Source organism: Triticum dicoccoides, chromosome 5A (genome assembly GCF_002162155.2).
Source record: "Triticum dicoccoides isolate Atlit2015 ecotype Zavitan chromosome 5A, WEW_v2.0, whole genome shotgun sequence".
NCBI classification, from domain to species: domain Eukaryota; kingdom Viridiplantae; phylum Streptophyta; class Magnoliopsida; order Poales; family Poaceae; genus Triticum; species Triticum dicoccoides.
In genome coordinates this window covers 287376687-287394576 of record NC_041388.1, presented here as the reverse complement: position 1 = coordinate 287394576, position 17890 = coordinate 287376687, and the positions used below count along the sequence as shown (strand labels likewise).

Below are 17890 nucleotides of genomic sequence, written 5' to 3'. Positions count from 1 at the left end.
CCTTATCTTCTACTCTCTCCGTTACAAATTATAAGATGTTCTAACTTTTGTCTGAACCGGATGTACATATACGCGTTTTAGTGTGTTTGTTCACTCATTTCAGTCCATATGTAGTCCATATTGAAATATCCAAAACATCTTATAATTCGGAACAGAGGTAGTTGTAATATCTTTTAAGAAACATATTTAGATGTTCTCCTTCAACGCAGTTTTAGTTAATCAACTTTGAGAAGATTCCCCAGTAAAGACATACATAATGTAGGATATCTGAAAAGGTCACATTAAGTTCTAAAGTTTTGATCAAGACCATTCAGTAATAATATAGGGTAGAAAATTATAGCATGAAATAAAAACTTAATGAACAGTTTAGAGAGCTCTAACATTAAGGAAAGATCTGCATAATGAATATTTTGGAGAACTCTAAAATGAAGGATCTTCATAAGCAAACCACAAAATACAAGAATAAATGTGGAAATCTGACCTGCATTATTTTTAAAGTCGTAATCTGACCGTGAATCCACAACATAGTGGTTGTCACATCACCAATTGGTGTCCATGCACCCCCAGCATTAGCCGCAATTACAACAACAGCACCTAGCAACCTGTCCCAATAAGGCAATGTTTACTATACATAATATGCACCATTTATTGATAAACTGAAGAACAAAAAGTTCATATACCATCCTGCGGAGGTAAGTGAGGTCCAATTTACGATGTGCGTCCATCTCTAACACGATACTAGTTTTGAAAAATACTCACAAAGTTGGCCTCAAATCAACACAGGAATTATTCCCCAAGCAAACTGGGAAGGTAGCAAATGGATTCACATGCCAAGCTTCCAGAGATAAAAATTGGAAGTTGTAGTTTGTACAACTAATAAATTTCCTTTTCCTTTGCAGTAATGTGTTTTGTACAACTAATAAATTTCCTTTCCCTTTGTCTTTTAATTTATAATAAAAGAAAATATTATTCTAGTTCAACCTTAAAATTTCAAATTGTTGCACATCACTTCGAACAACCTGTATAAATTTCTTGGGAGCTTCTCATGTTGATTTGATGCCAAAACACTTTTTTGTGGCAGAAGGGTGGTTGGCACTACGGACTTTTCCTATTAGCCCCTCGGTGCTATGTACAGTAAGGCACAAAGATCGGTATAAAACAAACTATTGAGACGCATCAGCAAAATATCTCCAAGTTGCAATTATTATATAATCCCACCACTTGGGTTCAAGGTCTCACAGACACGAATTTAGGTTACAATTTATACCGTCGGAGCTTCCCCCTCAGTTTCTTGAAAAGAAAGGATACAGGAAAGTTTTTGATAAATCAAATTTCATTGGACCAACCTCCCAACTACAATCAGAGTATCAGACCACACGTCTCGCGACTTAAAATCATCTCGAGAATAAGAGAGCATTTCTACAAATATCTTGAGCGTCACAGCTTAAGTGAATGTTTGCAGGTAAATTAGCCTATGAGATATGCCAGTCATTGGTCAAACTATGGGCCTATGGAAGTAAAGCAAACTTGTAGCACGAAAAGTTATAGTTGCTTAACTAGAGTGAAGCAAAGCATGGCACTGGACCTACGGGTTATAATGAAAGGTGGTAAAAATACGACAGGAGGACAACTTTAAATCAGTTTTTTACTACTGTGTACAGAGAATACAAAAAAATGAAAATAATGAGAATACAAGGATTTGATCATTCACAGTAAATATGGTAACATACGAGCAAAGCAATTGCCAGATTATGTACAAACGTAATTGCTGAGATAATAATAGAGGTCATACTTTCTGTACTCTGATGGAGGTACTAGTTTCCGGAGCAAGGACACCATCACAATAGTCGAAGTCAAGTTGTCCAAGACAGAACTCAAAAAGAAGGTTACAAAGCCAATCTGAAATAAGAAACAATGTATACATAAAAAATACAAAGTGTGATATTTATGGCTCTCAAATAAAAGGTTATTAATTTAACGTTACATGGTTGAGCAACAACACCAAAGACAGGCCAAAAAAGAGATGAAGCCGAAACCGGATTATTTCTTTTCTTCACAGAAGTAGTAAGGAAGGAGTCTAAGTCTACTATATTTATTTATATTTATGATACAAGAAGCTACGTAATGTCTAGGGAGAAAAGAAGAATGAACATCAAACCATCTAGGAGTCAGAACGATTTCTTCTTCCAGAAAATCATAATTTCTTCGCCTTAGGTGTGGTTGTTGTATTGTGGTATGTTGAACCTACTTTATGCTGCTGTGCAAAAGTAGCTACTTAAAAGTCCAGATTCTCTTTGCCAAACCAGATTATAACCTAACTCCAAAAATACAACATTTATTTGGTTTCACCAACTTGAAATCATGGTTGAAATTGTAAAAGCTTTCTACCTTGATAAACATGAATGCAGTCATTCTGTGTGGTCTAGAAAAAAGGCCAAGAGAAGGGGCACTTCTTTACAGAAAACACTAAGCCTACAGTTAGGAAATAAGCAACTTGTATTTCCTGGGGGCCAAGGGCCAGTGTGTAAATATAGCATTACTACCAAAGGTTTCCTCAGGATTTAATTACCATGGGTTGGAGAATTGTTCAGTTCAAGGTGAACGTCAGATACCATTGAAGTGGAATAACATGCACTGCAAAGGGTGTTTTTTCTCTATCAAGGTAAGTCATAAATATAATTTGATCATACAAGTTCTAAAAATCTATCCGGTATGGACAAAAAGGCTGTATTATGAACTCAAAAAATGCGCCTCAATGGTTTATCACTGGCAACTCATTTATGTTTGTTGGTTTGTGCCTTTGTGGTAGTAGCACAACGAGAACTACAGAGTAAAAGACCTATCCAACATAATATGAAGTTCAATGAGAAAATATAAAGGTAAGAAAGACTCACCACCCAGAGAAGTGTTTTAGGATTTCTAGTAGATATATTGTCAGTCACCAGCTTAAAACCTTGATGTGAATCAACAATCTCCACAATGGTCATTGCACCAAGCAAGAAAAACACTATTTCACTAACTTCAGCAGTACTCCGACTCAACTCTTGAACAGCTACATCGGTCGAGGGAGCCTTAATCATATGAAGAACAGAAAAGGAATGATAAAGATCAACTAATGAATATCATCTAATTGATGCTTAAATATATTCATAACATGAAGATTACATCATTGTAATAAAAATGAAAAGCATCCTTGTATTAAAACTATGGTGCTTCCAAACTAGAGTCACTAGCAACGACAAGGCATCTTATCATATGTGTGGCAAAGTCCAACTTTGCATCTCAGGATGCAAACAAACAGGCTTATATTCCAAAACATGTATCTTAAACAAGTTAATACATCCCCTCAAAAAAAAAAAAACAAGTTGATACATATGAAAAACTAAACATTGCTTGTAAGTCATAAGTAACAACTAAACATGAAGAATATCGTAAATATCCTTGGCATTGATTACAGTTTTAAAGAACATGAAGAAGTATGAGGTTAGTTTTGAAAAAAAAAACATCTATTAGCAAGATAAACCAAAAATGAAAACTTGTTGACATTGAATAAGTTGCACTCTGTTCAAATTTTGTAAGGACGTATGCATATGTCAACATCACGATGGCCCAACTGAGTTGAATCTTAAATTTCAAGAGAGACAACTGATAACTTGAAATCTCAAAAGAGTTGTTGAAGTTCCAAAGGTGAATTCGCAGCTTTTAGCTTACCCCGATACTTCTGATAACCCATAGACAAACAGCCATCAGTAATCCAACTCCACTTTTGTTAAATGCCAGTGATTCCTCAAAAATGATACCTGCGTACCCAAGAGCAAATACTAGCACCATTGCAATGTCCTGCAAAAGGAATTTAACCAAGTTCCCAAGAATTATCACCCAGACATCCACAACTACTGACATAAGGAGACATGTAATATGCATGCTAGGATAAAGACATGAAATGGTTAAACTGGCAATTGTAATTTGGTCAAAAACTAGGAGTGTATGAACCTGGTTAGCAGCGACCCAGGAATGGTTTATTGCAGCTGCCCCAGCCAAAGCCGTTGCAAGGATAGTTAAAGCTTTAACAAGATCATTCTTTGGCTTGTAGTTAGCTTCAAAATACTGTGAGCTAACTTCATCAACGGAGCATAAAGGGTCACAATTTCCACTACTCTCCGACAGCTGAAATTTTGGTGAAACAGAAAGGTCTTAGAAACTGCATAGAATATAGTAGGCAGTAGAAACAACAAACCACCAATGCACACGTAGAGGTAAAATCACTATATCAGTACTCAAGAACTCTTATGGCATACAACAAACCAACAATGTCACAGGAGTTCTTGAGCATCATATGGATTTGCAAATCTTCCTTTTCTGAGGGAGGAGCATTAAATGAATTTGCAAATCTTCTGTTACTATATCAGTGTTCTCTCAATAAAATAAAATTAAAATTAACTCTCTATGCTCCATGCATGTGATATCTGATAGTTGCATTAAAAGAACAATACAGATCAAAAATAGGGAAATATGCTAGAAATTCTCACAAAAATCAGAAACATCTTGCCCATAGACCGATAATCTATAGCTGTTTGATTTAAGTAAAGGAAAATTACCCACCTTTGACATTACATATCCCCACCGGAGGCTATTTTACAAGCTTCTTCCTACTCTATGGATTTGTTTTTCTAATTTGTTACCAATTTATTCATATCTAAAATGGTAATGGTCAAAGGTGCATCTTTTGAGACCATGGATGTTGCATGTCTAAAACATTATGTATTTCAGAATCGGGGAAGTAAATGGGAGGATGTTGTTTTATTGTCTTACCTCTCAATAAGGGTAAACTTTCTTTTTATTAACTTCATTAGCACCCGAACATCTTTATAAAAAGTAAGCACCCAAACATATATCCATATGAGGTTACGTGTTTTTAGCCATGAATATTATATACAAGCACATCAAATAGACATGGAAAAGTGGAAAATGATTTGGACGTCAATGCCCTCGCATTTGTGAGGGCCACTGTGCTAGTTGTTTAATGAAAACATATGAAACCTTCATAGCACAGATAAATTCAGGTAAAAAATAAACATCCTTTTGCTATCCATGAACATGTTCTCTACAACTTGCATTGACAATCGAGAATAATAGGCAAATCAAATTGTAGCATACATGTATTATATAATCGGAGCTCTTGTGCGGATTTTTCAGATGAGTATTACTTTCAGTAACAACACTAAAGAAATCATTCCCAAACTATTTCTATAGTCTCTGAAAGGTGTCATACAAATGTGAGTTTCTATATGTGGAGCATTAGGGATGATCTTATAGAATTCCATCAGTTTAACTTAAAGGTAACTAATCAAAGAAACTTAAGCATTTTAGAACAAAGTGTTACTATTTTAGTTAAGTTCGATCTAATGGCTATAATTCTAGTGGACTAGTGGTGATGTGGGTCTATAAATATTCTGGGGTCAATTTCGGAATAAAGGAAGATCTGCAAAACCATATGATACTCCTTCTCCCTCAGAGAAGTATAATACTCCAAACTTGCTAGTAGTTGCGGCAGAACCAGAGTAAAATGACTACTGTCAAGCTACCATTTCATAAAATTGAAGATGACAGGAAATGGGGACCAAAGTGAAAGAAAAAAAATACTTCTACATATGTCTTTATTTTTTCCAAACTACATATGTGTCAGCAACGCACGGGTGCAGGATACTGAAGATCACCACCAAGCGGCAACAGAGCCCGATACTGTTCACCATCCGACAAGCGAGGAAGTAACGGCAGAGAACCAGGCCTCGAGCGGGCCTGCGGCGCGGCCCACTCGAGTCAAGATGAAGCCCAGGTGGAACGGTGGCCCTGAATGGGTTCGGTAGTTAAATAGCACTGTATAACGTTCGAATGGGTTGGCTTTGGACTAGACGGCGGCTGCGGCCGATTGTAATGAACTTGTAGCTGTGAGGGAGGTTGGGAGGAAATACACGCTACCGAAATTCTCCATTCCACCATGAACCCTAGCTGCTAGTCGTAGATCGATCCCGACCCTTACACTTGGTATCAGATTCGGCGGTCCTGGCGCTTCCTCAACACCATCACGAGACGCGGTGGCGAGATCGGCGGCGGGCGGCGACGATGGAGAAGTTGTCGGAGGACGGGCGCGGCGTCTACGAGCTCCTTCGGGCGGATCTCGCGGTCGACCTCGACAAGCGCTTCCGCGACCAAGGTGCGGATCTCCTCAAGGCCATGGAGAAGCTGATCTCGACGAATACCTCGACCCTCGACGGCTTGCTCTCTTCGCGTGTGGGCGGGGTCCGCGACGAGCTGTTGATGGAGATGGAGCAGATCCGCGGCGACCAGTTGAAAGGGAGTTCTCCTCCGCAGGAAGATCCGTCTCCATCGCGTGGTGCTGGGAATGGTCACGGTGGTGGCCCGACTGATTCCCTCGGCTTCGACAACGATCATCGGGGGAAGGTGCATAATACTTATGTCCCTCCTCCGGTCAGAGGTGCGCGAGAGTCGAATTTCCCGTTCCATCCTTCACTGGGCCGTGAGTCGAATTCCTTTGATACTGCTGATTCGTTTGCCTTTGGTGCTCGTCTGGAACTACCACGATTCGATGGAGCCAATCCGCGTTTGTGGCAAACTCGATGTGAAGATCAATTCAGGCTGTGGGGTAACACCGACTCATCGATGGATTTCTCTGGCCACATCTCAGTTTGAGGGTGCTGCTGCTCGTTGGTTGGAATCGATGCAACGTCGTCAACCGCAAGCGACTTGGTCTGAATTTTGTCAGAGTTTGCAGAACCGATTTGGGAGAAATCAACATCAGACGCTCTTGCGTCAGTTATTCAGGATATCTCAGACTTCGTCTGTAGCTGATTATGTGGAGCGTTTTGCTGACTTATATGATCAGTTGTCTGCGTATGAGGAGGCGTCCAATTCGCTGCATTACACTACACGATTCCTCGATGGACTCAAGCCTGGTGTTCGTGTTGCTGTCGCTTTGCAGAAACCACGGGACCTGGACGCAGCGTATGATCTAGCGTTGTTGCATGAGGAGTTGGGGGAAGGGATTACTCCTCTTAATCATGTTTCGTCTGCTCGATCGGGGCCTATGCCGTTGCCACTACCACCTTCTAAAAGTCGCAGCTCTGACGACAAACGTAGCATGGAAGTTCAGAAACCGGTTCAGACTGAAGATCGATGGTCTGCATTGAGGAATTTTCGCAAGTCTAAAGGTCTCTGTTTCGTTTGCGGGGAGAAATGGTCTAAGGATCATGTCTGCAAGTCATCAGTTCAGTTGCACATTGTGCAGGAGCTTATAAACCATATTCAGTCAGAAGAGGCAAGGTCATCTGTTGGCAGTGATCATGATCAGGATAGAATGTCTGTTTGTAGTATGCACTTATCTGCTGCTGCTGTTGGAAAACAATCTAATGCACCAACACTGCAACTTCTGGTTGAGATACAGGGTATGGAACTAATTTTCCTAGTGGATTCAGGCAGTACCCACTCTTTTATTGATAGTAACTTGCAGCATCGATTGCTTAATGTTCAGTCACAACCTCCTGTGTCAGTAGCTGTGGCTGGTGGAGGCACATTGCAGTGTGATTCTGTTCTCAAAGCTTGTTCTTGGAGCTGTGGTCAAGCAGAATTTGCTACTACTTTCAGGTTGTTGCCCTTGGCTAGTTATGATGGGATTATTGGGTTGGATTGGCTTGCTCAGCACAGTCCTATGCAAGTGGATTGGGTGCAGAAGTGGATGTCCTTTTCCTACCAGGGTACAGTGGTCACTTTGCAAGGATTATTACCTGAGGATGTTGCTGTTACAATGTTTTCTATTTCATTAATCAGACCTGTAGAAGAGAAAGTGAAACATCCAGAATTGCAAGTGTTGTTGGATAAACATGCTGTAGTATTTGAAACTCCTACCACATTGCCACCCAGAAGACTCAAAGATCATACTATTCCATTGATTCCTGGAGCAAGACCAGTGTCGGCGAGGCCTTATAGGATTGCTCCTCATTTAAAGGATGAATTGGAAAAGCAGATCAAAGAACTGTTGGCCTCAGGAATGATCAGGCATAGCAATAGTGAGTTTTCTTCTCCTGTATTGCTGGTTAAAAAAAAAGAGGAGGGCACTTGGCGAATGGTGATTGATTACAGACACCTTAATGCTATTACATTAAAAAGCAAGTACCCGGTCCCTGTTATAGATGAACTTTTGGATGAGCTGGCAGGTGCTTGTTGGTTTTCCAAGCTGGATTTGAAAGCTGGGTATTACCAAATTAGACTAGCACCAGGAGAAGAGTATAAAACAGCATTTCAGACTCATAATGGACATTATGAATTTAATGTGATGGGCATGGGGTTGTCAGGAGCACCAGGGACATTTCAAAGGGACAATGAATTATGATCTTTCCCCTGTTTTGAGGAAGTGTGCTTTAGTGTTCTTTGATGATATTTTGGTCTTCAGTAAGACCTTAAGGGAGCATTGGGAACATTTGGATGAAGTGTTATCTATTCTGCATAGAGAACAGTGGAAGGTAAAAATGTCTAAATGTGATTTCGCTCAACCTAAGATAGCCTATCTAGGACATGTTATCTCAGCAGAGGGAGTTTCTACTGATCCTGATAAGATAGTGGCTGTTCAACAATGGCCTACTCCCCAAAATGTGAAGGAGGTGAGAGGATTTCTTGGGTTAAGTGGCTACTACAGGAAGTTTATTAAGCATTATGGAATAATTGCAAGGCCACTGACTGATCTACTTAAGAAGACTGTTCCTTTTGTGTGGACCAGTATTACAGATGAAGCTTTTGTGACATTAAAACAAGCACTAGTCTCTGCTCCTATCCTAGCTTTACCAGATTTTACTAAACCCTTCATGATTGAGACTGATGCCTGTGAATATGGTATTGGTGCAGTGCTCATGCAACAAGGGCACCCACTAGCATTTGTCAGCAAAACATTGGGGCCCAAGAATAGAGCTCTCTCAGTCTATGAAAAAGAATATCTAGTTATCTTGTTAGCAGTGGATGTTGGATAAGTCTGTACTAGGGTCTTTGTGGGGCTGCAGCACATGGTCCTTGTGGCAGTTAGGATAGAGTTCCTGACCATCAAGGACTGGCAGTTAGGATAGCATCTTAGACTGGCATCTTAGTAGCATCTCAGCATATGCTTGGCTGGCTAGCAGCCTATAAGTATGTATCCCCAACCCCTCAGGTTGGCATGGCATTGTGTGAGAAATAAACCAACGAAAATTGTCCCAACTCTCCTAGTGTCATCCACAACTATCAATGCTCGGGTTCAAAGGTCTAACAAGTGGTATCAGAGCCTCGTTATCTTGTACCCTGAGCATTTCCTGTGAGCAGCCCAAGTCGGTAGCAGCAGTTGCTCCGTCTGCCTCTGGTTACTTTCCTCCCTCCGGACTGTCGAGCAACAGTTCGTCTTCAACAGCCTCCTCTTCACGCAACAGCCCCCCTGCAGCGAGCCATGTCTGCAGGTCGCTCTCAGCACACGGCTACCTCGAGCATGCGGCGCCGGCAGGAGGCCGAGCGCGCCGTGGCAGAGGAGCGTGAGCGAGCAGCTGTAGCAGCAGTTGCTGCGGCAGCAAGGGTGTCGAGGCTGGCTGTAGCGGAGGTAGAAGCAGCCAGGGCGGAGTTAGAAGCAGCAGCAGCAGCGGACGCAGCACGTGAGGCTACGGTGGATGCCAAAGCACTCCGCGGCGGCTCCGGCGGCTCCAACAGCTCCACACCTACGGACGACGGCGCTGACGCAGACCGCGCCAAAGTGGCGCAAGAGCGGACGGCGCAGTGGGCAGCCGAGCACGCCCGCGCTCCAGGTGGAGGTGCGCACCGCGACGGCGGCTGCAACGACTAGGACCGCGGCCTCTACGAGGTCCGGACTGTGGTCAGGGATGTTGGTCCCAGTGCTGGGTGGCCTACCCTCACTAAAACCAACTACGTCGAGTGGGCCGGGATCATGAAGGTCAGGCTCCGGGTGCGGCGCATGTGGGAGGCAGTCCAGGACAGCAACGTTGACCACCAAGAGGACCGACGGGCGCTGGACGCCCTCATCGCCACAGTCCCGCCCGAGATGCAGTTCTTGCTTTCCAGCAAGCGGACTGCCAAGGAAGCTTGGGACGCCATCGCCGCGGCACGCATCGGCAGCGACCGTGCTCGCAAGTCCACTCTGCAGGCACTACGTAAGGAGTGGGAGAGCCTGGCTTTCAAGCCAGGTGAGGACGTTGATGACTTTGCTCTCCGTCTCAACACTCTGCTGCAGAAGTTGGTGAAGTTTGGTGATGCCACCTACACCGAGGAGAGAGCTGTCGAGAAGCTCTTTCGGTGCATCCCCGAGAAGTACAAGCAGATGGCTCGGTCGATCGAGTCCGTGCTGGACCTCTCCACGATGACAATCGAGGAGGCGATAGGTCGCCTCAAGGTCGTCGACACTAACGAGCCACAGCCTTCCTCGGGGCCCATCACCACCGGCGGGAAGCTGCTCCTAACTCGGGAGCCGTGGGATGCCAGCCTTGGTGACAGGAAGAAGGGGGAGCCTTCTTCCACGACGGGCGGCCGCAAGCGTGGCAAGCAGCGTAAGACGCGAAGAGGCCCCCCGGGCAGGGCACAAGGACGTGCCGAAGGGGACGCCCACGGAGGCGCCAAGGACGGCGCCGCTGGCAAGCCCAAGCTGGCACAAGACAACAGCTGCCACAACTGTGGCCGGTTTGGCCATTGGGCCAATGAGTGTCGGCAACCACGACAAGGCCAGGCTCACGTCGCACAGGCGAAGGAGGAGGAGACGGCTCTGTTCATGGCGCATGCAAGCATTGAGCTATCTTCAGCGACACCAGTCGCAAAAGCTCTCATCCACCTCGACGAGCCAAAGGCACACGCTCTTCTCGGCGATGTCTCCGGGAAGGACAAGACTACGGGGTGGTGCCTCGACACCGGCGCCACCCACCACATGACCGGTCGAAGGGAATTCTTCGCCGAGCTCGATTCCGATGCGCGAGGCTCCGTCAAGTTTGGGGATGCCTCCGCTGTGGAAATTAAGGGCGTCGGCTCCGTCATCTTCACCACCAAGACGGGAGAGCACCGGCTGCTCACCGGTGTCTACTACATCCCCGCGCTAAGGAACTCCATCATTAGCTTGGGACAGCTGGATGAGAACGGCTCACGCGTGCTGATTGAGCATGCGGTCCTACGCATCTGGGATCGCCAGGGTCGCCTTCTCGCCAAGGTACCCAGAGGTGGAAATCGACTCTACGTCCTTGATGTGCAGGTGGCACAACCGGCCTGTCTCGCTGTCCGTCGGGACGACGAGGCGTGGCAATATCATGAGCGCTTTGGGCATCTTCACTTTGAGGCCCTGAAGCGTCTAAGTGCCAAGGAGATGGTACGAGGCCTGCCATGCCTCAACCATGTGGAGCAGTTCTGCGACATCTGCGTACTGACGAAGCAGAGACGACTCCCCTTTCCCCAACAAGCAAGTTTTCGGGCCAAGGAGAAGCTAGAGCTCGTGCACGGAGACTTGTGCGGCCCGGTGACGCCAGCCACACCAGGAGGTCGACGCTACTTCCTGCTGCTCGTCGACGATCTCTCTCGCTACATGTGGGTGATGATTCTCGACAGCAAGGGCGAAGCGGCGGACGCCATCAGGCACGCGCAGGCTGGTGTAGAGGCGGAGAGCGGCCGCAAATTGCGCGTGTTGCGCACTGACAACGGCAGCGAATTCACGGCGACTGAATTCGCGTCGTACTGCGCTGATGAGGGCATCCAGCGCCACTACTCCACGCCGTACAGCCCGCAGCAAAACGGAGTCGTCGAGCGGCGCAACCAGACGGTTGTGGGGATGGCTCGGGCTCTCCTCAAGCAGCGAGGGATGCCGGCTATTTTCTGGGGAGAGGCGGTGCTGACGGCCGTCTACATCCTCAACCGCTCGCCTACTAAGGCACTCGACGGCAGGACACCGTATGAGGCCTGGCATGGGCGGAAGCCGGCGGTTTCCCATTTGCGGGTCTTTGGCTGTCTTGCGTTCGCTAAGGAGCTTGGCCACATCGGCAAGCTCGACGACAGGAGCACTCCGGGAGTCTTCATCGGCTATGCGGAGGGCTCAAAGGCCTACCGCATCCTCGACCCAAAGACACAGCGTGTGCGCATGGCGCGAGACATTGTGTTCAATGAAGGGCGAGGGTGGCAATGGGACAAGGCGGTGGACGACGGCACGACGCCGATGTATGACAACTTCATTGTCGAGTACGCTCACTTCAAGGAAGCCGGGGGAGCAAGCAGCTCCTCTCCGCCGGGCACGTCTACCCCGGCCCCCAAAACTACATCGACTCCGGTGCCCGCTACGCCAACGACACCACAACTGGCGACGCCGCATACTCCAGCCCCGGCAGTCACCACTCCGAGTTCGTCTTCATCAGCACCAGCTCACGCAGAGCACAACCCGATGAAGTTCGCTTCCCCGCTCACTCACAACGAGGAGCGGGTCGACGCGTGGTATGGAGGCGAATAGCTGCGGTATCGCACGATGGATGATCTACTCGGCGACCAGCCGGTGCCGGGACTGATGCCACGTGACCTGGAGGCGCAGCTACAACTCGCGTGTGAGGACGGCGAACCACGGTCCTTTGTAGAGGCTGAGAGAGATGCGGCACGGCACGCCGCGATGCAGTTGGAGATGGATGCGGTCGAGCAAAACCGCACCTGGGAGCTCGCTGACCTCCCCCGTGGTCATCACGCAATCACCCTTAAGTGGGTGTTCAAGCTGAAGAGGGATGGAGCCGGCGCCATCATCAAGCACAAGGCTCGCCTGGTGGCCCGAGGCTTCTTGCAGCAGGAAGGAGTCGACTTCGACGACGCCTTCGCTCCCGTGGCACGGATGGAGTCCGTGCGACTTCTCCTTGCGCTGGCTGCCCAGGAGGGCTGGCGTGTCCATCACATGGATGTCAAGTCGGCATTCCTCAACGGTGACTTGAAGGAGGAAGTCTACGTGCATCAGCCACCGGGTTTTGCGATTCCCGGCCAGGAGGGCAAGGTACTCCGCCTGCGCAAGGCCCTTTATGGCCTACGGCAGGCACCTAGGGCGTGGAACGCCAAGCTGGACTCCACGCTAAAGAAGATGGGCTTCGAGCAAAGCCCGCATGAAGCCGCTGTCTACCGACGGGGCAGTGGAGGAAATGCCCTGCTGGTGGGCGTCTATGTTGACGACTTGGTGATCACCGGCACCAAAGATGCAGAGGTAGCGGCATTCAAGGAAGACATGAAGGCCACCTTCCAGATGAGTGATCTGGGGCTCCTCTCCTTCTATCTAGGGATTGAGGTGCACCAGGATCACTCCGGGATCGCGCTTCGATAGTCCGCCTACGCCAAGCGCATCGTTGAGCTAGCTGGGCTCACCGGCTGCCATCCAGCTCTCACTCCGATGGAGGAGAGGCTGAAACTGAGCCGCGACAGCACGACGGAGGAAGTGGATGCTACGCAGTACCGACGCCTTGTGGGGAGCCTTCGCTACCTCACCCACACACGGCCGGACCTAGCATTCTCTGTCGGCTATGTCAGTCGGTTCATGGAGCGACCGACGTCGGAACACCAGCAGGCAGTGAAGAGGATCATCCGCTACATAGCAGGGACCCTCGACCACGGCCTCCACTACCCTAGGTGTCCGGGGGCAGCACACTTCGTCGGGTACAGCGACAGCAACCACGCCGGCGACATCGACACCAGCAAGAGCACGAGCGGGATCCTCCTCTTCCTCGGCAAGTGTCTCGTGAGCTGGCAATCAGTCAAGTAGCAGGTGGTGGCCCTGTCCAGCTGTGAGGCTGAGTACAGAGCGGCCTCCACCGCCTGCACTCAGGCGCTTTGGCTCGCTCGACTGCTTGGTGATCTTCTCGTTCAAGACACCAGAACGGTGCAACTCCTGGTGGACAGCAAGTCCGCCCTGGCCCTGGCAAAGAACCCCGTGTTCCATGAACGGAGCAAGCACATCCGGCTGAGGTATCACTTCATCCGCAGCTGTGTGGAAGAAGGGAGCATCGAGGCGAGCTACATCAACACCAAGGATCAGCTCGCAGACCTGCTCACCAAGCCTCTTGGGAGGGTCAAGTTCCTCGAGCTTTGCTCCAGGATCGGGATGATTCAACACTCCCACAAGACGACGTACAAGACTTAGGGGGAGAATGTTGGATAAGTCTGTGTACTAGGGTCTTTGTGGGGCTGCAGCACATGGTCCTTGTGGCAGTTAGGATAGAGTTCCTGACCATCAAGGACTGGCAGTTAGGATAGCATCTTAGACCAGCATCTTAGACTGGCATCTTAGTAGCATCTCAGCATATGCTTGGCTGGCTAGCAGCCTATAAGTATGTATCCCCAACCCCTCAGGTTGGCATGGCATTGTGTGAGAAATAAACCAACGAAAATTGTCCCAACTCTCCTAGTGTCATCCACAACTATCAATGCTCAGGTTCAAAGGTCTAACAGTGGATAAGTGGAGGCCTTATCTACAAGTGCAACATTTTACTATCAAGACAGATCAGAGAAGTCTGGCTCACCTGCAAGATCAGAGATTACATACAGAGTGGCAACAGAAGTGTCTTACTAAACTGTTGGGTTTAAACTACCAAATTTAGTACAAGCAAGGTTCAGATAATACTGCAGCTGATGCATTGTCCAGAAGACCTCCAGACCAGTCCCAACTTTTCTTAGTGTCCAGTAATCAACCTGCTTGGTTGCTTGAGATCATGGATAGTTATCAGAAGGATGAGAAAGCTATAGCTATAATGCAGCAATTAGCTATTCAACCAGCATCTAAACCCCCCTACAATTTGGTCAATGGATTACTTAAATATAAACAGAGCATATGGGTGGGTCCTGTTCCTGCTTTGCATCAGAAAATTTTTGCTGCTTTCCATGATAGTCCTTTGGGGGGCCATTCAGGGTTTCCAGTTACATACAAAAGAATTCATGCCTTGTTTTCTTGGTTTGGTATGAAAAAGTTCATTCTGGCTCAGGTGCAGTCCTGTTTGCTCTGTCAGAAAGCTAAACCAGAGAGGGTTCCTTATCCTGGGCTGCTATCTCCATTACCAGTACCACATCAAGCTTGGCATACTTTTCTATGGATTTCATTAGTGGTCTTCCTCAATCTTCTCAGTTCAACTGCATTTTGGTGGTAATTGATAAATTTTCCAAGTATGGTCATTTCATTCCCCTGAGACATCCTTTTAATGCTCAGAAAGTTGCAGAGGTGTTCTTGGACAATGTTTATAAGTTACATGGGATGCCAAAGTACATTATCTCTGACAGAGATCCAATATTCACTAGCCAATTTTGGAAAATGTTGATTGCTAGAACTGGGACTCAGCTGAATATGAGCACAGCAAATCATCCTGAGACTGATGGTCAGACTGAAAGGGTTAACCAGCAAGTGGAGTGTTATCTCAGGTGTTTCATTAGTGCTCAATCTCATAAATGGAGTAAGTGGTTGTCCTTGTGTGAGTTTTGGTATAATTCCAATTGGCATTCTGCTTTGGGAAAGTCTCCTTTTGAGATCCTGTATGGGTATACTCCAAGATATTTTGGTGTTAGTGAGTCTGATACAATTGCACCAGTGGAAATGCAAGAGTGGTTGCAATCTTGCCAGGCGATTACAGAGACAGCAAGACAGCATCTGCTGCGAGCACAACATCGTATGAAAAGCCAAGCCGACAAACACAGGTCTGACAGAACGTTTGCTGTGGGAGATCAGGTGTTCCTGAAAATGCAGCCATATGCTCAATTGTCATTGTATTCCAGGGCGAACCATAAACTTGCTTTTAAGTTTTATGGGCCATTCCAAGTGTTGGAGAGGATAGGGGACAGAGCATATAAGCTGGGTCTGCCTGCAACCAGCCGCCTGCATCCTGTGTTTCATGTTTCACAGCTGAAGAAGTTCCTACCCCGCGATGCTGTTGTCAATCAGTCCTTGCCTACACCCCAAGCTGCACTTCAAATTCCGGTCCAAGTGTTGCAGCGTAAGGTGTGTCAGGTCGGTCGCCGGAATATCGTCCGAGGACTGGTTCAGTGGTCTGATTCTTCGCCAGCTGATGCTACGTGGGAAGATTTGGAGTTTCTCAAACAACAATTCCCCCGTGCTCCGGCTTGGGGACAAGCCGGCTCTCAAGGAGGGAGGATTGTCAGCGACGCACGGGTGCAGGATACTGAAGATCACCACCAAGCGGCAACAGAGCCCGATACTGTTCACCATCCGACAAGCGAGGAAGTAACGGCAGAGAACCAGGCCTCGAGCAGGCCTGCGGCGCGGCCCACTCGAGTCAAGATGAAGCCCAGGTGGAACGGTGGCCCTGAATGGGTTCGGTAGTTAAATAGCACTGTATAACGTTCGAATGGGTTGGCTTTGGACTGGACGGCGGCTGCGGCCGATTGTAATGAACTTGTAGCTGTGAGGGAGGTTGGGAGGAAATACACGCTACCGAAATTCTCCATTCCACCATGAACCCTAGCTGCTAGTCGTAGATCGATCCCGACCCTTACAATATGTCTTCATATTAGAGGCTGAGCAATCGGAGCTCAGATCAACAGTTGACCTAAAGGCAGGTTCTTCGGTTTTTTGTTGCTCTATTTATTTTGGCAGTAATCCTACATTTTTTTCACGGGCAGGCAATAATGAATAACCCTACATTGCGTAGCAATTTATATTCAAATAAAGCATATGTGAGTCGAATGCTTGACTCTTGAGGCTTGTGGCGGGCAGCTTGCACATTCTGTGAGAGAACTTGGAACCGCGCTAGCATGGAAAATAATCTGTTAAAATGTAAGTCGATACCATATCGCACTACCTCGTAGTCCACGGGCTCCTCGTCCTCGGGCGGCACGGGCGGCGGGGGCGACGAGGAGGGGGAGGAGGCGCAGAAGCGGAGCGAGCGGCGCCATCGCTGGGTGGAAGGGAGTGGGGGCGGGGTTGTGGCAAGGGGCGGGGTTGTGGCAAGGGGCGGCGGACGGTGGCAGCTGCGGCGGCGGAGTGAGGGGAGGGAGGGGAGGGAAGGGGAGGCTGCTCGGCTGCCGGCGAGCAAGTAGGAGGAGAGCGCCATTGCCAGTGGGGGTTTTGCGGAGTGGCCGTCGAATAGAATGGATGGATGAGAAACCAGTGCGTGTGGGTCCGGCAGTTCAGACGGAGAACGGATTGAAGGAATCTGTATACGGACAAGACAAACTGATACTGTACGTCCTTTGGCTGGTCCCGGCTCGATTTGTTGGAGTTTGTTAAGATAATGAGCCAGCTCGGCTGGTGAATTTTTAGATATCTTTTTGTTTTGTTAGGTTTGTGTTCTTCGCAGAGGCAAGACTGTGGCTTCTCTCTAAAAATGAAATAAGGTTGTCTCCGTCTACCCTCGTCCTGGTGCTGCATGCATAAGGCGTGCAAGGATGTGTCTTTGGCAATTTTGTCTTTGGTGGATCTGATTTTCGTTTATCGTTTGTATGTCTTCAGATTGGATACTTTTGATCTAAGATTCTCTTCATCGGCAGCGGTTGTTGTTTTGGTGCGTTGTTCTGTAAGGTCTTAGTATGATGACTTTTCGATTGTTTAAAATAACAAGGAGGGGCAATGACGACGGTGCGCCTTCAACTCGCGTCAATACTTATAATCTTCATTAGGTGGTCTACAGATTTGGGTATAATTTTTATTATTTTTTATGTTCCTTATGTTGAATGTATCTGCTCTTGTTTGGCGCATGTTAACCGCAGATATATACAATGTGCATCGAACCTTCAACCGGGAGAAATGTCACTCAAAATACCCCCCTGCTATCAAAGATTTGTCTCAAGACTCTTGACGCCACTCCGCACTTCAAGATAACCCCTGCTATCAAAGATTCGTCTTAATACTATCTTG

At 47.3% G+C, this 17890-nt stretch overlaps 1 protein-coding gene across 1 annotated transcript in view; it reads right to left on the bottom strand.

Moving 5' to 3' along the window:
* Positions 1 to 17091, bottom strand: part of LOC119301067 (sodium/proton antiporter 1-like) — a 20391-nt gene extending 3300 nt beyond the window's left edge. Inside the window, exons 1-6 of the mRNA XM_037577965.1 lie at positions 16836 to 17091; positions 3994 to 4167; positions 3712 to 3840; positions 2895 to 3071; positions 1793 to 1899; positions 482 to 602 (exon numbers count right to left, since the gene is read on the bottom strand). Coding sequence (XP_037433862.1) covers positions 482 to 602; positions 1793 to 1899; positions 2895 to 3071; positions 3712 to 3840; positions 3994 to 4167; positions 16836 to 17087 — 960 coding nt within the window. The 5' untranslated portion in view covers positions 17088 to 17091. The remainder of the gene's footprint in view (positions 1 to 481; positions 603 to 1792; positions 1900 to 2894; positions 3072 to 3711; positions 3841 to 3993; positions 4168 to 16835) is intronic.
* Between the last annotated feature and the right edge of the window lie 799 nt (positions 17092 to 17890).